Below are 22,745 nucleotides of genomic sequence, written 5' to 3'. Positions count from 1 at the left end.
CGCCATTCCTTCCCTCCTCGGTGCCTCCCTTTCTTTGCCTCCGATTCTCAGCACATTCGATTCCCTCTTGTACATTAACTTAAACCCGCACAAAATGCTTCTCCCAAAAGGCGGCATGACTTGGAAGTCTGCCAAAGCCAGGCTACCTCCTTGGAAAGCCATAATAATGTTCTTGACCCGGACCCGATTTCTGGTCGCAGTCGCCCTCACGGGTCTGATTGTCTTATTATGGAGGGGGATAAGCGTGTCCACACAACAGATGTCAAAGTACGTTTCCTGTCTGTCCGAGATGAAAGGCTGGATGACTGACTGGCTGTGACTGCTAGTTTCTATTGCTTCGGCCCCTCAAAGCCTCCCACACAAATGTCAAATAATGAAATGGTCGCCTGGAACCAACACCTTCAGACGCCTGTCCTCTTTAACCACCATGAACCTTACGAAGTCAATGCCAGCACCATCAATCGCATCGATTTGAATCCCATCGTCTCCACGCCCCGAGCCCTCAGCAACCGTGAACGGATCCTTATCCTCACGCCACTCCGCGACGCCTCGCCCTACCTCATCAAGTACTTCGACTTGCTCTCCGAACTCACGTATCCGCACGACTTGATCGATCTGGCTTTCCTTGTGGGTGATTCTGTCGATGACACCCTTGCAGTGCTTTCCTCGGAGCTGAACCGCATCCAACAAAGGACCGACAAAATCCCCTTCCACAGCGTCCTCATCGTCGAAAAGAATTTCGGCTCGAACCTCGACATGAGCGTGGAATCGAGACATGGATTCGCCGCCCAAGGCCCAAGGAGAAAGGCAATGGGAAGAGCAAGGAATTATTTGTTGTCCGCGGCATTGAAGCCCGAACATAGCTGGGTCTACTGGCGCGATGTTGACATCGTAGATTCACCCAAAAAGATCATTGAGGACTTTGTCGCCCATGATCGAGATATTTTGGTCCCAAGTATGATTTGACCCCTTGTTTCCTAGAAAAACTGACCGGACGATCTAATGCTCGACGAACAGATATATGGTTCCACCGATACGAAAACGGGCGAGACATCGAAGGACGGTTCGACTATAACAGCTGGATTGAATCCGACAAAGGCCGTCGACTTGTAGCCTCACTGGATAAAGATGTTGTGCTTGCAGAAGGGTACAAGGAATACGATACGGGAAGAACATACATGGCGAGGATGGGTGATTGGCGGAATAATAAGGACGAAGAAATTGAGTTGGATGGTATTGGTGGAGTTAATATTTTGGTCAAGGCGGATGTCCATCGATCTGGTGAGTGTTTGTGACATGTTAAATCGAGATTTGGGAAGCCAAATATGTGGTAGCATGGGCCTGCGCTAACATCTGCATCTAGGGATCAACTTTCCCTGCTATGCTTTTGAAAACCAAGCCGAAACTGAGGGTTTCGCAAAGATGGCCAAACGGGCAGGATATCAAGTGGTAGGATTACCGAACTACGTCGTTTGGGTAAGTCTCTCAGTCTTCCCCGATCATGATTTCTCTTCATTCTCTCTTCATTCAGGACGAAGCCTCTCCATTGCAGACCTCTGATCTGGTTTGACCGGGGTTCCACGCTTAATGCCTCCAGGATTTGAAGGTCTGGGGTTTCATTTTACTAATTTTTGTCTCTCCATATAGCACATCGACACAGAAGAGAAACCCGGAAATGCTGCATAGAACAGATTCAAGCCTTTGTCTATGAAAAGATCAGGTTCGATTCGTCGAGATTCACGAAACCAAAAGCAAAAACAGGGATTGGTCTTTTTCCGGGGGGGAACAGGGATCCTCCTATAGAGCTATCTTACTTACCCTAGGCGGATATGATGCGCGTATTTTCATCCAGGCAGGGGGCGCAGGCAGACACGCAGATCAGATACCTTTATGAAAAGCAGCGAAGAGAAGAGTGACGAGACAGGCCGTGCCATGCATGCCATACCAAGGGGCAGGCGCGGGGGAAGAAGCGAGCGAGGAGGGAGGCTTTGTCTAGAACCAACGCAAGTCAAGTCAGAAAAGTCAAAGTCGAGAAAGGGCAAATTCTTGTCGTGGTTGGGATCTTTTTTTGACCGAGTGCTGCCCTGCTCCTGCTCCTGCTGGTGTAGGACAAGGAGGTGGCATTCTGAAGTATGAGTGTGGGGGTTCGTAATTGAAGGCCAGAGATGCAAACTAATAAAGAGCACGATCTGAAATTTGCCCAAAATATCTACACACCAATATTCCTACCTAGCGAAACACATTCTGTATACGGTAATCTCCTTTTCTCTCCCTCTCTCCATCTCCAGTGCTCTTACAACGTTTAGGCTTTTATATATCCGCCTCCGTTTCCATGCGACTACATACTCGTCAGGACTCGGAAATGGTGCGCCTTCGTCTTGCCCTTCTCGTCCTCCTCCCCGTCAATCTACTTCTTCCTGGGCGCTCTCGTTTCTTCTCTGAATATATTTGTCCTGACTCGCGGGGGGGAAATCTAGTGGGGTGACAGGTGCTGGAGAAGCTTCCGTTCTTATCTTTCCCTCCATGAAAGACCACTCCAGGCGAGCCACTCAATGCTTTTATCAGGAGTCTATTCCTCCAACATCGAAACGCCGCCGCCGCTGAGGCGTGAGAGTAAAGATCGATTTTCAGTTGTGGATAGCCAATATACTGGAGTCTCGTCGAGGGTCTGGAAATATGGATGAATGTTGGGAGCAATGAGTGACGAATTTAGGGCTACCCCTTTGACTCCAACCCAAAGTCACAGCACTTCAGGCTCCAGGAGACGTCTCTCAAGACCTGTTCCACCATTCCTGCATACTTCCATCATTCGGTCGGGCAGCAGAAACTGATGGCAAGTAGGGTTGAGTCGGGTACCCTGTATACGTTTGTGGCGACTGGTTAGTGGACGGCGCAGGACGGTGAGGGTTGCTCATTTCGATCAACTCCGCCATACGTCCACCAGGAGTTGAATTCTCAATCGGTTCAATATTTTGATTCGGCAGCATGTCCACCGGCATGCTAGTGCTCCTGGAAGCATGTGGGTGAGGAGTAGTGCTCGCAGGAGCGGGCACGTCCAGCCGAGGCGACAGTTTGTTCACCGACGAGGCGTTGCTGGCGTTCCCATCTCGGGATGTATTTGACCCGCTGGGGTTTCTGAGACTGCTGCTCCTGCTTACAGGAGATACATAGTCGTCCCAATTCCGCCTGCTCACCTTCAAGGGTTGCGGCAAGCCTTCATCCCACGTAGACCCGGTTTTGTGACTTGCTAACGGTCGCAGGCCCGAACCAGATGTTACTTCAACGCTGCTTCGTCTCTCGGGAGCATCGCCCCAGGCTTCTTGAGGCCGCCAGCTTGTACGAGCATCATTCGCTTCTTGTTGGTCGCGCAGAGTCAAGATCGGTTTGTCATAGTCAACAACTGACCCGGTGCGTTGGATGTCGAGAGATCGCGATTCCCGGGTTATTTTTCGTTGCTCATCATACTCGTCACGAAGGCCTTCCCATCGTTCATAGTTTTTCTGCCGCTGTTTTTCACGACGGTGATTCACGAAGCCCTTGTGAGACAGATAAATTGATCCAAAGATCAGGGATGTCATGGTGGCGGACTTCCTCTACCCTCGTAGTGCCTCGGGCTATCTCGCCGCAATTGGAGAAGGGTGGGGTTCGGCAGTTCCAGAAGATAAGATAGGGTTCGATCCAGGGCAGACAGGATAAGATGCTACTGTACAGTAGAAGACAAGGAGAGAGAAGTCGGCTTATATCTGTCGTCGCAGAATAGCTCGCCTGAAGAATATGCTCTGGAGCGCTGATGTCGTAGCACTGTCGGGTTTGGTAGTCAGGTATGGACAGGGGACAAGATCAAGGTCTAGTTGCAACGGAGGAGGGCAGGATGAAATATAAATTGGTTAGCTGGTGTGCAATGTATAAACCAAGTGTTTAGGAAGGTGGAGGAGGGGTTTTTTTTTTTTTTTTGGGGCAGAGCGAGGCAAGAAAACTGGAATTTGATGGGAGAGTTGGTGAAACTTGTTATGGGAAGCGGCGAGTCTTGAGTGATAAAAGATGGCTGCCCAAGTACATATGTATGAGATGTGACAAAAAGTGAACACAGCCACGATAAGATCTCGCCCGTGATGTCTGTTTTTCGCGCTTGGCTCGCAGCAAGGTGCCTGGTGCCTATTCGTGCGTACGGAACTTGTCCCTCTAAGTGTCAAGGAGAATAGTAATGGGCGACTTCGACTCTCTTCTAGAGGGGACGGGATCACGCGACGGAAGCAGTGGCCGTGTCCTTTTGGGCTGGTAGACTGAAGCAATCATGACCGACGACACCCGTGACTGTGGTACCGGCCAGGCCTCGATTTGCCTCGATTTGTCGATAGAATGCATAGGTGCTGGGATCAAGATTCCTAGCTGATCCGCTGCTGAGGTGGTGATTCGATGCTTCGGTGTTGGTCGAACGAAACAACACCAACCATGCGTGCCGATGAGGTCAGCAAAAGCCGCCCACGTCAGATCCTTGCTCTTTGCTCCTCTGTTCGGCTCAAGGGGTCCGCTACCGCAGGCAAGTATTTCTCCTGGCTCTTTCCGCCTTCGCTGGTAGACGGCACCGATCGGTCGACTTCCAGAGGGGGAGAAAGGCTCGAAGGGGCTTCTATCGTTCTCAATGTCCCTTTTGGAGTTGTGCTACTTGTAATGTTTGTCTGTACAGGAATGACATGGATCAGGACCGCGGAACACATGTGAGAGAAAGCTGAGAGGGCGATGTTCGACGCAAGTGAGCCCGATCGCAATGGCGGAATTATCTTTCGGAATTGCAATTGTGACCCGACAGTCGAAGAAGCATCGTCGTGCGCGAGGTTGCCCCCGAGTGCAGAACAATGTAAATATGTAGAAGGTGTGAAATAGTGAATAGTGGTGTTGAGCTGCGGATACGTGGGTACTGCGTACATGGTGGGTAGCACCATTGGGTACATAAGTACTCGGTACGTAGGTACCTACCTATAGGAGACTGCTGTATCTCTCTCTCCCTCTTCCGATCATAACAAACACACAATTTGGGACATTTCCTCGCGGTTCATAGTTCGCATTTATCAGATTCCCCAGATGCTGATGTAAACCTCGACTGGGAGCCGGCTCCAGGCGACCTTTAGGCCTTAGGCGCGGCGTCCGGGTGGTGTGAGCTTTGCGAAATGCGGAGAATGGTCCATGGCCCAAATTCCACCATCCACACGCTTGAACCAAGAAGTTTTGCTTCTTCCCAATTAACGGTGCTCGTTGATTTCGAACTTTGAATCTCAGAGCTCTAGCCGTCGATATTGCACCATCAGCTTGGGCACAATGGCTCGTGCCGTAAAACCGAGGGGTTCTGTTTGGAACCCACGAGTACGTCCATCCGCCGTTAGACTCCCTCTTCCTCTGAAGCTGATCCTGCTCTCCAGACCGTGACGGCACCTATCGCAGCAGTAGTCATGGCCGGCCTCCTCTATACCTACGCCGTCACCTCTATTCGGGCCGCAAAACGGAACGCCAAATTGCACCGAGAAGCTGACGGCGGGCAACTTGACATGCGACGTGAAAGCTTGCGCAGACACGGTTTAATGGAACCCGTGCAAGGCACATCAGGCTATGAGCTCTTTAGAGATGCCAGAGCTGATGCCAAACAAGAGTCGAAATTTATGGGAGAAAAGAAAGCGAAGCCCATGGGTGCAGAACAGAAGGAAGAGTCTGGCACGCCTCGGACCGAGAACGAAAGTGTGCTCGAAACCTATCGAGGCTCAGCGGGCATGCACAAGCTGAGGGAGGGGCGCCCACGAGAATAAGCATGGCATTTGTGCTGTTTCTATGGAAGATGCTCTCTGATCTGCAAGTACGCGGTTGGCATGGATTGACCACGAACCCTGCATCGATCGCAGAATACCAGCATCTGATGCAAGTACCAGGAGTTTCGTTCGAGCCCCATCAGTTTTCCCTAGGAGCTCGCGGACGCAGTTCTCCTCATCCCAAGCAAAGAAAGCGCAACTCTTGCCGAGCAAACATACCGGCCTTTCCTCTCGTGGCGCGAAGATCAGTGCAAGAAGGGATCGTGTTCGGCAGACAATTCATCGACCTTGATATGGAGTGAGGGACGAGTTTTCGGTAACCCATTTTGACCCCTGCGAGACTACGGAGTAGATGTGATGAAGGTGGAATAACACGACTGCTTTGGAGGAATCCACTACGTGGGAACTGGAGGCTAGCATCATTCATACACCCTGACACCAATGGCCAAGGGTTCACGTTGCTGTATGCGCAGACGAATACCCGTCTCTGTGATCAACCATGGATATTGTGGTGACAAGATAAGCTTCGGCTTCACCCGTTTGCGAATCGCGAAGAGACACCCGCGCTTGTACTGTAGATCGTCGGGCGAGACGAGAATAACCCCCATCATCAGACACTGCGAACAACGATGGAGCTGGTGAAGGCACCAAAGGCCTTGACTGCAACCTGCAATAACGCCAGAGTGGATCTCAGTCGCTTTGGCCTTCCAGAATTTGCGTTTCATCGACGTCATCACATGGTCGCCAAAAAAAAGTCCAAAGCATCTGGAGGGATCTCATTCCAGCCCAAAAAATTCTGAGCAAGTTTCAGCCCTTTTGGAGCCAGAAGGACCGCAAGGCTATCGCCAGCATATTACTCCCCCACCCCAAAATAAAAGAACAGAAACAAGCTCCTAGGCAAGAGCAACGATAATGATGCGGGTACATTCGAGAGACGGAATATGGCATCTCAATGGTTGAGTGGAGCAGTGAAGGCAAATACAAAGCCTTGTGGCGCACGTGTCTGGCAAGGCTTTCGCCCACATGACGTCGAGGTTGCAGGATTGTCGATGTGGTTGGGCCCATGATTCACCGTGGGTTCCTCGAAGACACTCTGCTACCACTATTCCTGGCGATGCCTGAACGCCCAAGCTTTGCCGCGAATGCCACAATGCCCACCAACAATGACGTGGGAAACTCCTACCGAAGACCGAAAGGTATTACCTTCATCTATGTACATAAGGCCTCGTTGCCTTCTTCTAGGAACTCCGTATAAAGTAATCGAGAACCGAACTAGATGCGCTCAAGATCAACTTATCCCTTACTCCCATGGCAATCAGGCAATTGTTCCAGAAGAACGCTCCGACTCCTCGACGTGGAGGCTCTGTGAGGTCTTCTTTCGTTGAGACGGGAGATACCGTCGACATCGAAACCGAAAAGGGTCCCTTTGACGATGAGTCCAAGGTGCCGTTTCTTACTGTGAGGACGTTTTTCATGGCCGTCCTGGTCTCATTTGGAGGTCTTTGCTTTGGTTATGACACTGGTCAAATTTCGGGTTTCCTGGAGATGAAGGATTTCCTTCGTAACTTTGCCGACCAGAGAAATCCCCTAGGCTTCAGCAATGTTCGGTCTGGCTTGATCGTGGGCATGGTGAGTATATTCAGATCTGCTACACTCCCTTCTTCCCAAGTTGACAGGAAGATAATTGTCCATCGGAACTCTAGTGGGAGCACTGATTTCCGGCCCAGTCGCCAATATCCCCGCCGTTGGCCGCAAATATTCGATTGTTTCTTGGACAATAGTCTTCTGTGTCGGGGTTGCTGTTCAAATCGGGTCCAGTCCAGGTCATTGGTATGAAATCATGATTGGCCGTATCATCGCGGGATTGGCTATTGGAGGTCTTTCGGTAATGGTACCGGCGTACCAGGGAGAAAGCAGTCCTCGACATGTGCGCGGAGCCATTGTGTGCTGTTACCAGGTACCGTCTTGGGAATTTGCAACATCTGTACGTATGTGCTGACAATCAGCCTCAAGCTTTTCATCACCATCGGGATCCTAATTGCAAACCTGATCAACTTTGGAACCAAGAGCATCGACAACACAGCGTCTTGGCGAATTCCCATGGGCATCGGCTTCTTGTTCGCGATAGTCTTGGGGGTTGGTATCCTGTTCTTCCCAGAGACTCCCCGTCATGACTATCGCAATGGCAAGATTGACCCGGCTGCAGCAAGCATTGCTAAGTTCCACGGAGTGTCCGAAAGGCATCGGGTTGTCAAAGACCAACTGGTGGAAATGCAAGAAAAGCTCCAGATGGAGATCGAGGGTGGGGAGCATCCCATCTGGGAGATTTTCACGGGTCCGAGGATGCTCTACCGTGTCATCTTAGGATGCATCGTCCAGGCCCTTCAGCAACTCACTGGTGCCAACTACTTCTTCTATTATGGGACGACGGTCTTTGCATCCGTTGGCCTCTCGAACTCCTATGTCATCCAAATTATTCTTGGTAAGGGCGTTCCATCACTGGGCGAAGGCAGTTACTAATCAACCCATAGGCGCCGTCAATGTTGGCACGACTTTCCCTGGTCTTTACTTTGTAGAAAAGTTCGGACGACGGAAATGTCTCATGATCGGAGCCGCATGGATGTTTATGTGCTTCATGATCTTTGCGTCGCTGGGACAATTCGCTCTTCGGAACGGTGACGGTACGAATAACCAGACGATCGGTTAAGTGATGATTATCTTTTCTTGCCTCTTCATTGCAGCATTTGCCTCCACATGGGGCCCGGTAAGTGCTTGTTGCATTTTTGTGGAAGTGGTTCATTGTGGAATCGTCATTTCGTCATTGGAATCCGTCAAGGCCGATGTGAGCTAACGGATGGTTATAGATGGCATGGGCTGTGACGGCTGAGATCTATCCCTCACGTTACCGCTCGCAGTGTATTGCTCTTTGCGCCGCCAGCAACTGGCTCTTCAACTTGGGCGTCTTAAAACTCTAGAACACGTATGTCAAATGTGCCCGTGCTGACAACTTCACAGCCTCATCGCCTTCTTCACGCCCTTCATTACGGGCGACATTCAATACGCATACGCATACGTTTTTGCCGGGTGCAATCTGTTTGCCGTGTTCTTCGTCTACTTTTGCTTGCCTGAGACATCAGGTCGGTCTTTGGAAGAGATCGACACTATGTTCCTGCTCGAGGTCAAGCCATGGAAGAGCAGCAAATGGTCTCCGCCCAAGGGCGAAGAGCCCATTACCGCGGACAGGTTGCGGCTAAAGAGGGGCGGGAGACATATCAGCAAGAAGGCAGAGACAGGGGCTGGCGAGGCTGAACAGAGGGAGGACCTGGGGAAAGCAGATAATGCCGATTTGCCCTATGTGCCGACTGTGTCCGGCCCAGAGCATCAACTGGGTGCTGGTGTGCGAGGAGATTCGTACATAAGCCACAGGTGAACGGCCGGCTTTGCGTTGTTGGGAGCCAGGGAGCTGGGTGCCGAGCTGAATTTCTCCGCGCCCCGGCGAAATTCAGGCTGCTCGGCCAATAAGCTAGCTGGGGAGCCGCGCCAGCCCTAGAGAAACTCCCACAAGTACAAGTATACGCACTTAGGGGGGGCAACTCACCGCCTAACAACCCCCCCTGAGCCCGTAGTTCCTGTACAAGCCATTACCTAAACTTGGAGGGAGAATTTCCCCGCAATCCAGAGTCTGGTCAAGCTGAACACCCTCCTTGACCACCCCGTGGCTTGTCCACAGCTCCCATCCACCAAACGGATCAAGGCGTGGAAAAGCCAACCGAACGAGATCCCCATCGATCCTTCCTCTTAGACCTAGCGCTTGTCTTCGCCCTGTCAGTGTTTTTGCGAGGAAGCTGGCGGATGCCCCAATGCCATCAATCGTCGGGCCATTCTTCTGCCCCTTTCCTTCCACCATGGACAGACCCACGGCACCAGCGGCGAAATGCCTTTTGCTGGCTTCTGACCCCCCCCCCCCCCTCCCCCCAAAATCCCCTTCCCCTCCGCAAAGAGTGGCCTGGCTTGCCCATCTTATAAGGGCGCAACTGAAGTTGTGGTCATGAGCCCAAGACCTGCATGTGCCATCCGGCAGGAGCCACACAAATCTGGTCGCTTCCTGCGCACGCTCGACCTCATCTTCCACCATTTCGACATTTCAAGAAGTTTGTCTCTTCCTCTTCGACTCCGTTGTCGATGTGGACAATAGCCCAAGGAACCTCCATCCTTTGACGAACGTGTCGACGAATATGACGTATCTCAGTCGAGTCCATTCGCCAAAAGCCCACAGAGCGCAACCATTGACTGACTGCGTGGGCGAACTGCGACCGCTGCCCTGCCAATGGTTCCAGACAGAGGTCCGGCCACTTCGGCCGTCACTATTGTCATAACAGTCCTGGCCACGGTTTTTGTCGCGGCTCGCTTTTACACGCGAGCGTGGCTGCTCAGGTCTGTCAAACAGGATGACTGGTGGATTCTGGTGGCATGGATCTTTGCCGTGGGATTCTCGACGTCGATATGTGTCGCTGTGAGATATGGCTTGGGAAAGCACAAACAAGACATCTCCGACGACGCATTCGTTACTTTACGGAAGGCTGAATATGCCTTTTCCATCCTGTACAACCCCTCTCTCATGCTGACCAAAACCTCCATCATCGTCTTCTTCCTATCGGTCATGAGCAAGGATGTCGATCCTGTCTTCAAATGGTGCAATTGGTTGACTCTTGCTGTTGTCAACATTGCCGGAACCGCTCTCACCTTTTTCAACATATTTCAGTGTTCCCCAGTCGCAGCAGGCTACCTCTACCCTCGACCCAAAAATGCCAGCTGCACCGACATCGTGACGTTATATCTCTCTTCGGCCCCCCTCAATATCATCACCGACATCGCCGTTCTGCTCCTTCCAATGCCGATTTTGACCGGAATGCGTTTGCCTCGGAAACAAAAGATCATCTTGGTTGCTACTTTCTCCTTTGGCGCCTTTGTCGCTGTCGTTGACGTCATTCGCATTGCCTATCTGCAGCAGGCTTCTCTTAATCGTCTGAAGGCTGTTGATGGCGGAGGCGGGGGCGCAAGTCACATCATTGAGGATGATGGCTTCTCCTGGTATGCAAGTCTCAGCTTCATGTGGTCGGCCGTTGAGGTTTGCATCGGCATCATTTGCGCTTGTGTGCCCAGTTTGAAGCCTCTGTTTGCTCGCTTTCTGCCGAGCTTCATCAGAGACGCAGGGGAGGAGCTGACATCCAGCAATAGCATTGATCTGGGAAAATCAAATGAAATGGCTCCGCGTATCAATTTGCCTAGAGGCAATGTGTCAATGCTAAACAACCCGGCTGCATTCCGAAAACCAGTTGTCAAAGAATACTCCGGGGACAAGGAGGGCAGCAACATGGGGTTTCTCAATTTCCTGGCTGAGCCGACGGGCGAAGAACATGCTGGCTCTTCATTATCAAACACCACAAAACTCTGCCGAAGGGCAACGAACAACACTACCGTTTCAGATTTTGGATTTGTGAAGATGTCGGGAAAACGGAACATGTTAAAACTTTCCAACCGCCAAAGCGCTTGGCCAATTGCAGTGGTCACGATCATCTTTTTCTTATGGGGCTTTGCGTATGGACTCCTGGACACCCTCAATTCTCAGTTTCAGCTTATGGCCAAAATATCGACCTCCAAGGCACTGGGTCTCCATGCGGCATATTACGGGGGCTATTTCGTGGGGCCGTTGACACTGGGCCACTTCATCTTCCAGCGATATGGCTTCAAAGCAGTGATGATCGCAGGCCTGTCGGTCTATGGCTGTGGAACTCTGGTTTTCTGGCCATCGGCAGTCTTGCTATCGTATTCAGCATTCATTGTATCCAACTGCATTGTCGGATTTGGTCTTTCGTGCTTGGAGATTGCAGCCAATCCTTACATCGCCCTTTGCGGACCCCTTGAGTACGCGGAGGCCCGGCTAAATCTCTCGCAGGCCTTTCAAGCTATCGGCACAGTCTGTTCCCCGCTTCTGGCAACAAAAGTTTTGTTTAAGAGCGTGAACAATGCCCCTTCTCTAGTGGATGTGCAATGGACATATCTGGGCATCGCGTTATTTGTCTTCGCGTTGGCCGTTGTCTTCTACTACATCCCGCTTCCCGAAGCTTCAGACGGACAACTGGAGGAGCTCGCCGACCAGCGCAGGGAGGCATATGCTGCCAAAATTGGACCATGGAAGGTGGTATATGTGACGTTGGGGCTTGCTGTCTTCAGTCAATGGTGCTATGTTGGCGCGCAGGAATGTGTCGGCATCAATATACAGGCGCTGGCCAAGTTCGTCAAGCCGGCTTCCGATCTGCAACCATTCGACTTTCAGACTGTGGGGCACGCTGTCTTTGCGGTTGGACGATTTGTGGCCGCTTTTCTCAACTACGTGCTCAAGCCCAGGTGGATTCTGATGGGCCTCTACGCGGGCCTCGTTACTTGTCTGGCTCTTAATATGCATTTGAATGGAGATGCTGCTGCTGCCATTGGAATCCTCACATTTTTCTTCGAGGCTGGCATTTTCTCCATCATCTTTGCCATCGGGATGCGTGGACTTGGCAGGCATACGAAGATCGGGTCTGCATTCATGACGGCTGCAATATCTGGTGGAGCAGTCTTCCCACCACTTCAATGGGCGGTTGCAGACTTCCCCGACCTGAGGTATTCATATTGTGTCCCTCTGGCAGTTTCTGTATTTGGGATGCTGTTTGCGATCTACCTGAATACGGTTCCGCAGGCGAAGATGCAAGTTGATCCGGTCCACGGAAATCGGGCCAAATGGCGCGCAGAAAGCGCAACGCAGCACAAGAGCCCAGGCACCGTTGAAGACGAGAAGCTACAACAATTTGGGTTACCAGGGATCATCGCACGGCGGAAACGGAAACAGCAGTCCGAGTCGCCATCTGTGGAGCACATCGAGCGGCAAAGTATGAACCTGGAAGAGACGCCAACTTCTCCAGTCCTTTCAATGGATTTCGCAGATGAGAAGAACTCCTTTCCGAGACCCATGCCTGTCCAAGCGAAACAATCGGGGGGTCATGTTGCAGAACTGGCTCTATGGCCTGTGGGAGAAGACGCATCCGAGGCTACTGCCAGCAGTAGCGCCAGTGGCAAGCTGGATGCCGGCGAGTGCAGAAACATGAGCTCCGGAATCACAGGCAACGTGAAGCATGATGATTCAGGTGTGGTCAGTCATCGACACCGGCCACCCTGGGAGGAGCAAGGTCAAGACGACGACCTCGATGACTATCATGCAATCGTTCGGAAGATATGAAAAGGGGTCCCAGAGACCTAGGGTGGTATTGTGTATTTCGCGATGGCATTATTTTGCTGCGTTCAAGCGATATTGGTTGGCGACGGCTTATAGCTCGGTCTGGCTGTCCTGTATGGAGCACAAAATCTGTACATAAGCGTCAATACGAGCATTCTCTTCACTTGCAGTCAAACGTTTGCCCGAGACTATAACCGGCAAGCCAAATGAATTGAAAAAATACCAAATGACACAGTCCGACACAAAATACTCGCTACACCTAATGTAGCCAAAGAGGGCTTGACAAGGATGAAGCACTCACACCATCAAACTAACGGCGGAGGGGAAGGGCAGAGCATTTTCCAAAGGTAACCAGAAATGCCCATTATAATATGAGGGCAGGCCACCTCCAGTCCCACAGCGAAGCACTCCTACCTTGCCAGCTCAGCTGCAGCATCGCGACCAAGGCTTTACCTGGTTGATGAGTGATGAACGAGTTGTTCAGTCAGGAGACGTCAAATCACTCCTCCCCTCGAATCAACGAACATACAGTGTGTGCAGCACCGCCCACTCCAAAACCGAGACGCTGTATGGCGCGAGAAGCTGATCTGATTCGAGGCGCGCGGCGCAGGATCCCGCTCACCACGGCGCTCTTCACTGGAGATTCAGACGTGAGACGGGAGACGGAGCGAAGATGGAAGACCCTGAATACGCAGCGAGGGCATTTTCAATCGATCCACGTGACCTGACTTACCTCGGATATACTGTACATTGTGTCTCTCGTGGGACGAAACTCTGACATGCTCATGTGAGCTGATGTGGTGAGGCCAGTCTGTTTTGACCAGCGGCGTCACGGATTCTTCATTAAGATTCGAGATTTGGGGGTTCCTCCGAAGCGGGCTTCTCGGGGAGGTGAAATTTCAAGTTAGCTTTGTATCGATCAACTCCGTGTGCGGCGCGACTTCTTTGTTCATCGCTCTGCAGTCTCACGTCGAATACGAGGGATGTGCTGGATTCCAGCGACTTTATTGAGCTATACGCACGATATCCCGATGGAGGTGCCACAAAAGAGGCACACCATCATGGAGAGAGTTGAGTGTCGCATCACCTGTGTGACTCTTGATCCTGCTGTTAGTAAGGAACATAGAGACGCATGGAGTCCGCGAGCACATCGTTGTCGATCGACCAAGGGCAATTGAAATTGCCACATCCATGTCTTCATCCTGACCGTGAGCGGCCCTCAAGACGTCAATGGTCTAGGCTCAATGGGATCCAAGGGACCATGAGTCTGGCCCCAACCGTCACTGAAATGGTCTAAAGAACTCGGGTTTGACGCTCGTTCTCCAAGAAAGTCTTGCATTCCATGATAGGAACCAAAACTTCAACGCTACAGTCACCGTGAGAAGCGAGAGATTTCTGAAGGCTCTGGACTTCTGCCGAGACGGAATCCAATGACCCTGGCCGGCTGAAATCCCGAGGGTTTGAAGGGTCTTTTTACCGAATCGAAAAACTTGCGCAAAACGGCGACCCTGTGTGTTGAGAGTCCCCAGGCGCAGTGGAAAAATGGCTCATCTGCTCTAGGGACCGGGGAATCACCCACCATTCGACGCACTCGAGCCGATCCAACTCGTGTTCTTGACAGAAGAATGGAAATGCGCCGTGGCGTGAGAGCCGTGGGAGGACGGGGGCATATTGTTGAGACTGCGTAGGATACAGAACAGCAACAACAATCCCGCCAGAGTGAATATACCGAAGTGGCATGTGTGTAGATAGCGATTCCATCGAGGTGGGTAGTTCTAGTCCATGACGGAGGCGTCCGAGCACACGATTTGGCAACGGTTGAATGAGCCAGAGTCCGCACGGGAAGACATGTACCTAGGATACAACGAGTAAGACACCTAGGTAGGTATCCGTGCTGAAAATTGTGTTATCGTTCTAGACACTGCGCACAGTTTTGGTTCGCGGACGGCGAGGTCCCGCCAGAAGATAGACCAGATAGTCAGCACGTGGAAAATCCGGGTGCTTGGTAGCTTTTTGCATTTCTCAAACCCGACTGGGCTTCGAGTCAGTCAGTGCGCTTCGGATTGGACGCGGGCTTTTCAACAGACCCGAGTTCAACCCGTCGAAACGGCAATCCAGAAAATTTTAGGCTCGGTGCCTGCGTCAGTGCTCAGAAATGCGGTTGACTTTGTGACAGTTGGCACTATGGAGTCCGGATGCTGGTGGGGATGCAGGATGCAAGACGAGGATGGCGGGAGTACCGAGTACCTCGTCGACCCTAGGGAACCCTGTACTGGGTATGTACACAGTAGTTCCTTTGCTAGGCAAAAGGATTTTCTCTGCGCAAGTGCCAGCGGTTCCTGCATACCGGCAGTGAATGGCCATTGGCCGACCCGTCGATTTGTCCATGCCTGTGCCGTTCCCACTCTTTCGCCTTCAAGTCGCATTGAATGAATTTTTTTCTTTTTCGGATGCGGATGGGGCTTCGTAGAACGTAGAACGCCCTTGGCGAATCGACGATCGGCTAAAAAGGTCAGGAAACGACAGAGGCTCGTCCCGGCTCATTACACATTGGGAACAGGAAGAGGCCGCGTGGCAGCAGTCTGCTGGCTGGCGACGTGGACGCACCTCCTTTCGAGTTGCAGGAGGAGGACGTATTTAAGGAGGACAAAGACAGGTCTTGATGTGCCGGTTTGAAACACGTTTGCTGGCTGGAGGATAGATTTGATGAATGCCCATCGGCCCAGGGGTAGGTGTAGCTTTTTTTCGGGGGTGGCACAGTCTGACAGGCTTGACAAGCGAGAGAAGATCAAAGCGGCAAAGAGGTCAGGCACAAAGCACAAGGCGCACACACACACACACACACCAGGAACAAGGTGAAGATGTGGTCACGGCTTGGCCCGTTAGGGACTAGGCCCGGCTGTTCCTGAAGGCACGTTTACGGCCAGCAAATCGGGGGATGTCATTGCGCCCAGCTGGGTGCAGACGAGCCCACAGGGAGCCGGGGGGGGGGGGCCTGGGTTCTCGCTGGGCGTCCCTGAGTCTCAGCCGAAGGGGGTGAGGGTCTGGCTGATGGGCGTTTCGACAGGGCGCCACCTACGAGAATGTAAGTAAAAAATTATTTGCTCTGAAAGCAGAGGCACAGTGGGTCTCTGGGGCTAGTCCCTGCTCCTGGTTGTCTCTGGGAAATTCGCACAACAGCCTCCAGTACTATCCACATCCCGCACCTGCTACAGTACCTAAGTACCTACGGAGTATGGCCTACGAGGTACAGCCTGCGAGCCCTGGCTGAAGCCCTATGCACCCTGTCAATACCACCCAATGCCACTCACTCCTCCCCTGTATCAAAGTGGCACCTTGACAGCAACCGCAGTCCTCATCACGACCCACGACGCGCGACCCACGACCTCGGCGACCAGCGAACAAACAAAGCAATGCAAGGAGATGGGGAAAAAAGACCACAAAGAGCTTGCAGACGGGCAGATGAAGGGATGGCCAATAACCGCACGCGACTGATGCTCATCCCTTGCTCTCCCTGCGGTGCCTGATGGGGATTCTTGTACTGGGTAAAAGTCTGGGTCTGATGCACGGTGACGACCACCTCAACTTTGTTGAACGAACAACCTCTTCACTCTCTTTTCTCCCCTTCACGCTCGCTTTTTCTTTCTTGCTCCAGAAGAGGATTCGCAGTCGCCAACAAAAAATCTCTTCCTCGTCCTCCACCCCCGTCACTCATTTGTTCTTTATCTACCCAGTCCCTCTTTGTTTCCTCCCAGGACCTGGAAATATCATTCCCTTCTTTCAGTCCTTCTGAACCACCTCTCCTTTGAGCCATTGACTCACGGGCCAGTCCCTCTCCCTCAATATCAGTCCTTTTCTTCCCTGACATAGACTTGTCGTCGACCGACAGTATCATTCCCGGCGCTCAAACACTCCTTCAGAGACCAAAGCCATCCAGGACTTCCTCGAGAGTCGTCCAGATACTGCCCTTCTCAGAACTAGCGCTCTTCCCAAGGGACTTCTTTTCTTCGCTGTCGAGCCAGATCTCCAGTCAATTCATATCAACTTCGAAACATCCTTTTGTCGCAATGGCCGGCCTCAAGAACATCATCCTTGCGACTTCGCTGCTGACTTCTTTGGTTGCGGCTGTTCCCATGCTCGGCAAGCGCGCCATCTACACCAACACGGTGACCGAGATCGCATGGGTGACGGTCGAAGAAACCACCACCATCTGGGTTGACCCGTCCAATCCCACTCCGGCTCCTGCCCCTGCCGTTAGTACTACCAGTTCCGTGCCAGCAGCAGTCTTCGCCGCGGCCACTTATACTCCATCCACTCTGGCGACAGCTGCTGTTGTTCCTGTGGAGGCTCCTTCGTCCTCGTCCTCGTCCTCTGCCGCCGCTCCCGTCGCTCCTTCTCCAGCTACTTCTTCTCCCGCTGTTGCACCTTCCGCTCCGGCTTCGGCCCCAGCTCCACCGGCTTCCTCTCCTGCTGCTCCTTCCTCTGCTCCTGCCCCGTCCATGGTCAATGTCCAACCTAAGGATACGGTCGGGACCGATGGTACTTGCGAAGGTTCAGGAGATGCGTGCCAGGGTGATGTGACCCACTGGGATGGTGGTAAGTGATGCTCATTATCGGCTTGGTTTTGAAACTTGGCTAACTTCACTCTCCAGGTCTTGGCGCGTGCGGCTGGAACGTCAATACCAACAGCGATATGGAAATTGCACTCCCTTACGCCTTCATGGGGACTCAGTCCAATGGCAACCCATACTGCGGTCGCTCGGTCACCCTGTACAACCCCACCTCGGGCACCACCGTCCAGGCTACCGTGGGTGACAAGTGCATGGGCTGCGTTGGTCGGGCCATTGACTGCACCGACGCTCTGTTCAACGCCATTACCGATGGCACAGGTGATGGCCGTGTGAGCGGTATCCAGTGGTGGTTGAACTAAGTTTCATCCACCATGCCTTTCCTTCACCGGAACCGACACCTTGAACTCTTGCACCAGTTTGAGAGACTTTTGACAAGTCGACAACCAACATCCACAATCAAAGTGCTTCCGGGAAGCTTTTTGTCAGAAAAATCAACCCCAGCGCAACTGCTCTGGGCACACTGTTTGAAGTTTCCAGCATGACGAGATTGTAACGAGAATTATGACCGAAGAACCAAAAGATGCATATGGCCTAACCCAAAGCGAGGCGGCCACGGTGCAAAAGGCGAAAATTGGAAACATCTGTTTTCTTCTTGGTAACCGCCGTATCGGTCTTTCCATCGTCATGGCTGGCTTTTAGGGGGATTTTAGGCGCTCTTTTGGTTATAGATACTAGAGAAAAGGGTACATACCATAGGGGTTTCAATTAGGTAGCAATGCCTATGGAGCTGATCCAATGCAAGAATTTGCACCATGATTTATTTCTGTCGATATGCCGGCTCATTCTACTTGATGGGATCGCATAATTGGTTTGTGTGTGTGTGTGCCCCCTTGTTTCTTCACGACAGAGCTGTCTGAGATATAAAAGAGAGGGAGAGAGGTTCAGGTTGGGGTTGAGGTTCAACCCAAGCTTTTTGGGATCTGCAACGCTCATCGCCGCACGATGATCGGATACACTCACTTCCAAGGCTGCCAACGTGCCACTTTTCTTCGATCACCTGACATGTATGTGGTGAACAACAATAATTTGAGGCGAAATGTTCTATATCACGCGAGAGCGGTCAATCATCTGCAAGTACAGTACGCACCTAGTGTCCCTAAGCATGTCGACGACATCACAGCCTTGCAAGGAAAGAAAAGAGAAAAAAAAGGAAAACCGACTCGTAGGATGATGAGGGGCCTGTTCCGGTTCACCCTGCATTATCACTTCCGAGCTACTGCCACTATGCTGCATTATCAACATCTTTTCCCTCATTCCAAGTGGGCTTTGCATACAGCCGTTTCCGAATCTGGCAGCTCGTCACATTCTGAGCTGCAAGCCAGTGTTTCATGGGGATTTTGGCCACTACATAAAGCTCCTTTTGACTTCTCTGCCTACACGGGAGATGCTCTAGGTAAACAGAGTAAGCATTCCATTGCCTGCTTCAGCGAACTTCCTGTCCGTCGTCAAGAGGAAATGGGATTTTAATCACCAAGGGAACGCCGCACGATTGCACGAACTCACCTTCATCTTGGCGGTGAGGGCCTCATCTCTCCCAGAACAACGTGGATTCTCGCTTCAATCAGAGGAGCATCACAAATCACCAGGCTCTTCACAGCATCAACCACAACCGATAACTCTGGCATACAATCCAAGACAACCAATCAACTAATCATGCATCTCGTCCTCTCGCGCCTTGAGTCGCGGGACCTCGACGCTATAGTCCCCATGATGTTCGAGTCATTCCGCAAGATCGACTTGGCCAATGTTTTCTTTGGAAGAAAGTCACCTGCTAGTTATGCATACTCCAAGAGGACGCTCCTCAACGGCTTGCAGAATGACCCGGCCGACGTGTTTCTCAAGATCGAGGACCTCGATGCCGAGGTCGATGTGAATGTGCTTGACGAGCAGGGCAATGCAATTGCCACGGAGCGCAGGAAAAGAATCGTGTGTGCGAGTAATTGGAAGATCTACCCGACCTACGTGCCACCCAAGGAGGAGCAGGACACAGCCAAGACGACCGACAGCCAAACGAATGGTGAGACCGAGACAGCCAGGAAAGAAGAGGCAAAGAAAGAGCCTGCCTTCTCTTACCTCGAAACAGAGCAGGAACGGGCTGATGCCGCCTTTCTCATGGAGGACTTCCTGACTCGTCGCCGGCGCGAATGCACCGAAGGTCATGTCCTCTGCTTCCTGCTCTTCACAGACCCAGATTATCAGGGTAAAGGCTGCGGGCGCATGATGATGCAATGGGGAAATGATGTCGCTGATGCACTGATGCTGCCGTGTTGGATTGAAGCTTCTCCTGAAGGCGAACTGCTGTACAAGCAAGTGGGATATGAGGGAAGAGAGAGGGTCAGGATTCAGACCCCGAGCTTCTTCAGCGAGTATCTACACATGCGAAGGCCGGCGATGGTGGAGCGGGTCAGGTTGGAAGGGAAAAAGACTTTGGTCAGGGAGCCGATGGAAAAGATCGTCAATGGGGGCGCATGAATTCGTGTGCCTTTCACGTATTGATCTCTACTCGGTAGAAATCGCAGTATCTCTTATCCACAAGTTGTGTCGCCTAATATGTTCTGTATATCTTGTTGAGAGCAAAGAAAAGTTCTTGCGGCCCCAAAAACATGTGCTGCGTACGTCATTGCTTCCTCCAACTCTGGTGACTCCGCAAATTTCTCGTTCTTTGCCATCGTGTGATCGGTGATTCTATCCCCCGAAATCTGGTGACCATATGCGTCAAGGGTCAAGCGATCAATCATTCTTGGTCCTGAGCTCGATGCCCCCATCTTCTATCGCAGAGATCAGACGCCGCCTCGAAGAACAGACAGAATCCTGCAGTCCATGTCGGTACGATAGCCATCAAACATCTCGTTCATGCGAATCAACAACAGCCCCCTCGCCTTCCTCAGAGGCCGTGCCACCTGGACGTGTCCCCGCTGCAAGAACCTACAGACGCCATTCGACAAGCCACGGAGGGGTTTCCACTCCCATCGAAGACCGGCCAAAGTAGTGAGGCCGCGCCAGGCCGTGTATTGGGCGGCGGCAGGTGGATCTGCAGGTGCAAGTCTGTTGTTGTTTGGAGATGATATCAAGCATGGCTGGCTCGCCGCAGAGAGGACCGGAAGGGTGATTTCTACGCTGGCGGTGTGTATAAATGAGTATGGCGTCTCCTGTCTTCCCAGACAGCTCAGACAAGAAAGACTGACGAGGATAAGCTACCGTGTCACACTCAACGAACAGCACGAGGACCCCGAAGAGCGCACCAAAAGTCTCAAAGCTTGCCACAAACGATGCGCCGACCGAACGCTGAAGGCCATGGAGGCAAATGGTTCGATATTCATAAAGCTTGGCCAACACATCTCGTCAATGGGATATCTGCTGCCTACCGAATATACCGAGACCTTCGTCCCGCTGCAGGACAAATGCCCCGTCTCATCCTACGAGTCGATTGAAGAGATGTACCTGAGAGACACGGGTCGCCGAATAGAGGACCACTTTGACGACTTCTCGAGAGAACCAATTGGTGCCGCCTCATTGGCGCAGGTGCACCTGGCCATATTGAAGGACACCGGTCAGACGGTGGCGGTCAAGGTGCAACACCCCAGTCTCGAAGAATGGGTGCCCCTGGATCTGGCCTTGACGAGATTCACCTTCCGCACGTTGAAGAGAGCGTTTCCCGACTACGATCTGGAATGGTTGAGTAATGAGATGGACTTCTCCCTGCCGCAAGAGTTGGATTTTAGGCTCGAGGGACAAAATGCGATGTACGCGAAGCAGTATTTCCAACGAAATACCCGGTTTCCCCTCGTTATCCCTGAGGTGATATCGGCCAACAAAAGAATTCTGGTCATGGAATATGTCATGGGAGCAAGGGTGGATAATTTACCCTACTTCAAAGAGCACAACATCTCGCGGGCCGAAGTGTCGGCGACGCTAGCGAGGATCTTCAATGTCATGATCTTTTCGAGAGGCGCGCCGTTGCATTGCGATCCGCACGCCGGCAATATTGCAATCCGCCACAATCCCAAGAGGAGGTATCCTTATAATTTCGACGTCATTCTCTATGACCACGGCTTATATCGAATGCCAGATGACAAGTTGAGAAGGGACTATGCAAAGCTTTGGCTTGCTGTGATCGATGCGGATGAGGAGAAAATGCGGAAATACGCCTACGAGGTCGCCGGGATCGGCGACAAAGAATTTCCCTTGTTCGCCTCCGCCATCACAGGCCGTGATTACCGGGTCCTGACTCGCAAGGAGATCACCACTTCGATGCGAGATGACCTTGAAAAGGAAGCCATCGGCGAGGTCTTTGGGGAAGATCTGCTTGCGCAACTTGTTCAACTTCTGGGTCATGTGCCTCGCATTATCCTTCTGATACTGAAGACCAACGACCTCACAAGGAGTCTGGATGAGGCACTGGGTTCGATCCAGCCGATGAGGCCAATGCTCATTTTGGCCAAGTACGCGAGTTGGACTGTCTGGCAGGATGAAAAGGACATGATTCGGCGGAGGGGTAGTTTCTTCCGTCCGCACAATTTTTGGAGGCTTTTACGTGCATGGTTGAACTTCATGAGGGTCGAGCTGAAGTTGTTCGGGTATGAGCGGTACTTGTCTCTACGGCGACACTTGGGTCTAGATGAGTGAGTGAGTTCACTTGGGCAAACGGCTGTACTGCGTATGGGAGGACTCGGTCAGGCTGTCGGCTGATTGATGTTAGCGAGGCGCTGGATAGCGTTAGTAGGAGGAAAGGGAAGTATAAATAACGGGAGTGGCTGTGGCTTGTTCAGCCTTGTCAAATATACAAGTACAATATACGGGTGCCCAGCCTTGCCCAGCCTTGCCCAGCCTTGTTCATGGTGGTCAGCAGGGATTATGATTGGCCAGCCCATTTTGCCGCAAGGCTCGTGGCGCTCCTGCTTTGACTTTGTCGTGAGATTCAATCATCATCGCAACTTCTGCCACGCCTTCTGTCACTCTGTCAAGACCTTCCGTCTTTCTTTTTCTTCTCCCACGACTTGCAACCACAAATCTGCATTGTGATAATACTCAGCATCCAAT

At 52.1% G+C, this 22,745-nt stretch overlaps 9 protein-coding genes across 9 annotated transcripts; 8 read left to right on the top strand and 1 right to left on the bottom strand.

Moving 5' to 3' along the window:
• Positions 1 to 94: 94 nt before the first annotated feature.
• On the top strand, positions 95 to 1,570 carry A1O5_05593 (uncharacterized protein; the record flags this gene model as incomplete). The annotated part of the gene is made up of 5 exons (XM_007746192.1): positions 95 to 267; positions 327 to 955; positions 1,018 to 1,281; positions 1,364 to 1,476; positions 1,532 to 1,570. The coding sequence occupies 5 exons, from the start codon at positions 95 to 97 to the stop codon at positions 1,568 to 1,570; spliced, it is 1,218 nt and encodes a 405-aa protein (XP_007744382.1).
• Positions 1,571 to 2,837: 1,267 nt separating this feature from the next.
• Positions 2,838 to 3,578, bottom strand: A1O5_05592 (uncharacterized protein; the record flags this gene model as incomplete). The annotated part of the gene is made up of 1 exon (XM_007746191.1): positions 2,838 to 3,578. A coding segment is annotated over one exon (741 nt), but the record flags the coding sequence as incomplete, so codon positions are not given.
• A 1,738-nt stretch (positions 3,579 to 5,316) lies between these two features.
• A1O5_05591 (uncharacterized protein) lies at positions 5,317 to 5,798 on the top strand (the record flags this gene model as incomplete). The annotated part of the gene is made up of 2 exons (XM_007746190.1): positions 5,317 to 5,361; positions 5,418 to 5,798. 2 exons carry the CDS (start codon positions 5,317 to 5,319, stop codon positions 5,796 to 5,798), a joined length of 426 nt encoding a protein of 141 aa, XP_007744380.1.
• Positions 5,799 to 7,106: 1,308 nt separating this feature from the next.
• A1O5_05590 (MFS transporter, SP family, sugar:H+ symporter) lies at positions 7,107 to 8,505 on the top strand (the record flags this gene model as incomplete). Its single annotated transcript, XM_007746189.1, has 4 exons — positions 7,107 to 7,431; positions 7,502 to 7,755; positions 7,812 to 8,280; positions 8,330 to 8,505. 4 exons carry the CDS (start codon positions 7,107 to 7,109, stop codon positions 8,503 to 8,505), a joined length of 1,224 nt encoding a protein of 407 aa, XP_007744379.1.
• Positions 8,506 to 8,508: 3 nt separating this feature from the next.
• A1O5_05589 (uncharacterized protein) lies at positions 8,509 to 9,228 on the top strand (the record flags this gene model as incomplete). The annotated part of the gene is made up of 3 exons (XM_007746188.1): positions 8,509 to 8,562; positions 8,663 to 8,712; positions 8,814 to 9,228. The coding sequence occupies 3 exons, from the start codon at positions 8,509 to 8,511 to the stop codon at positions 9,226 to 9,228; spliced, it is 519 nt and encodes a 172-aa protein (XP_007744378.1).
• An 897-nt stretch (positions 9,229 to 10,125) lies between these two features.
• A1O5_05588 (uncharacterized protein) lies at positions 10,126 to 13,077 on the top strand (the record flags this gene model as incomplete). The annotated part of the gene is made up of 1 exon (XM_007746187.1): positions 10,126 to 13,077. The coding sequence occupies one exon, from the start codon at positions 10,126 to 10,128 to the stop codon at positions 13,075 to 13,077; it is 2,952 nt and encodes a 983-aa protein (XP_007744377.1).
• Positions 13,078 to 17,141: 4,064 nt separating this feature from the next.
• On the top strand, positions 17,142 to 18,004 carry A1O5_05587 (uncharacterized protein; the record flags this gene model as incomplete). Its single annotated transcript, XM_007746186.1, has 2 exons — positions 17,142 to 17,670; positions 17,727 to 18,004. 2 exons carry the CDS (start codon positions 17,142 to 17,144, stop codon positions 18,002 to 18,004), a joined length of 807 nt encoding a protein of 268 aa, XP_007744376.1.
• A 1,354-nt stretch (positions 18,005 to 19,358) lies between these two features.
• A1O5_05586 (uncharacterized protein) lies at positions 19,359 to 20,177 on the top strand (the record flags this gene model as incomplete). Its single annotated transcript, XM_007746185.1, has 1 exon — positions 19,359 to 20,177. One exon carries the CDS (start codon positions 19,359 to 19,361, stop codon positions 20,175 to 20,177), a length of 819 nt encoding a protein of 272 aa, XP_007744375.1.
• A 381-nt stretch (positions 20,178 to 20,558) lies between these two features.
• Positions 20,559 to 22,331, top strand: A1O5_05585 (Atypical/ABC1/ABC1-B protein kinase; the record flags this gene model as incomplete). Its single annotated transcript, XM_007746184.1, has 2 exons — positions 20,559 to 20,842; positions 20,900 to 22,331. 2 exons carry the CDS (start codon positions 20,559 to 20,561, stop codon positions 22,329 to 22,331), a joined length of 1,716 nt encoding a protein of 571 aa, XP_007744374.1.
• Between the last annotated feature and the right edge of the window lie 414 nt (positions 22,332 to 22,745).

The sequence above is a fragment of the Cladophialophora psammophila genome, assembly GCF_000585535.1.
Source record: "Cladophialophora psammophila CBS 110553 chromosome Unknown aczJe-supercont1.7, whole genome shotgun sequence".
Classification (NCBI taxonomy): domain Eukaryota; kingdom Fungi; phylum Ascomycota; class Eurotiomycetes; order Chaetothyriales; family Herpotrichiellaceae; genus Cladophialophora; species Cladophialophora psammophila.
Note: the sequence above shows the minus strand (reverse complement) of the source record. Positions and strands in the feature narration are given on the sequence as shown.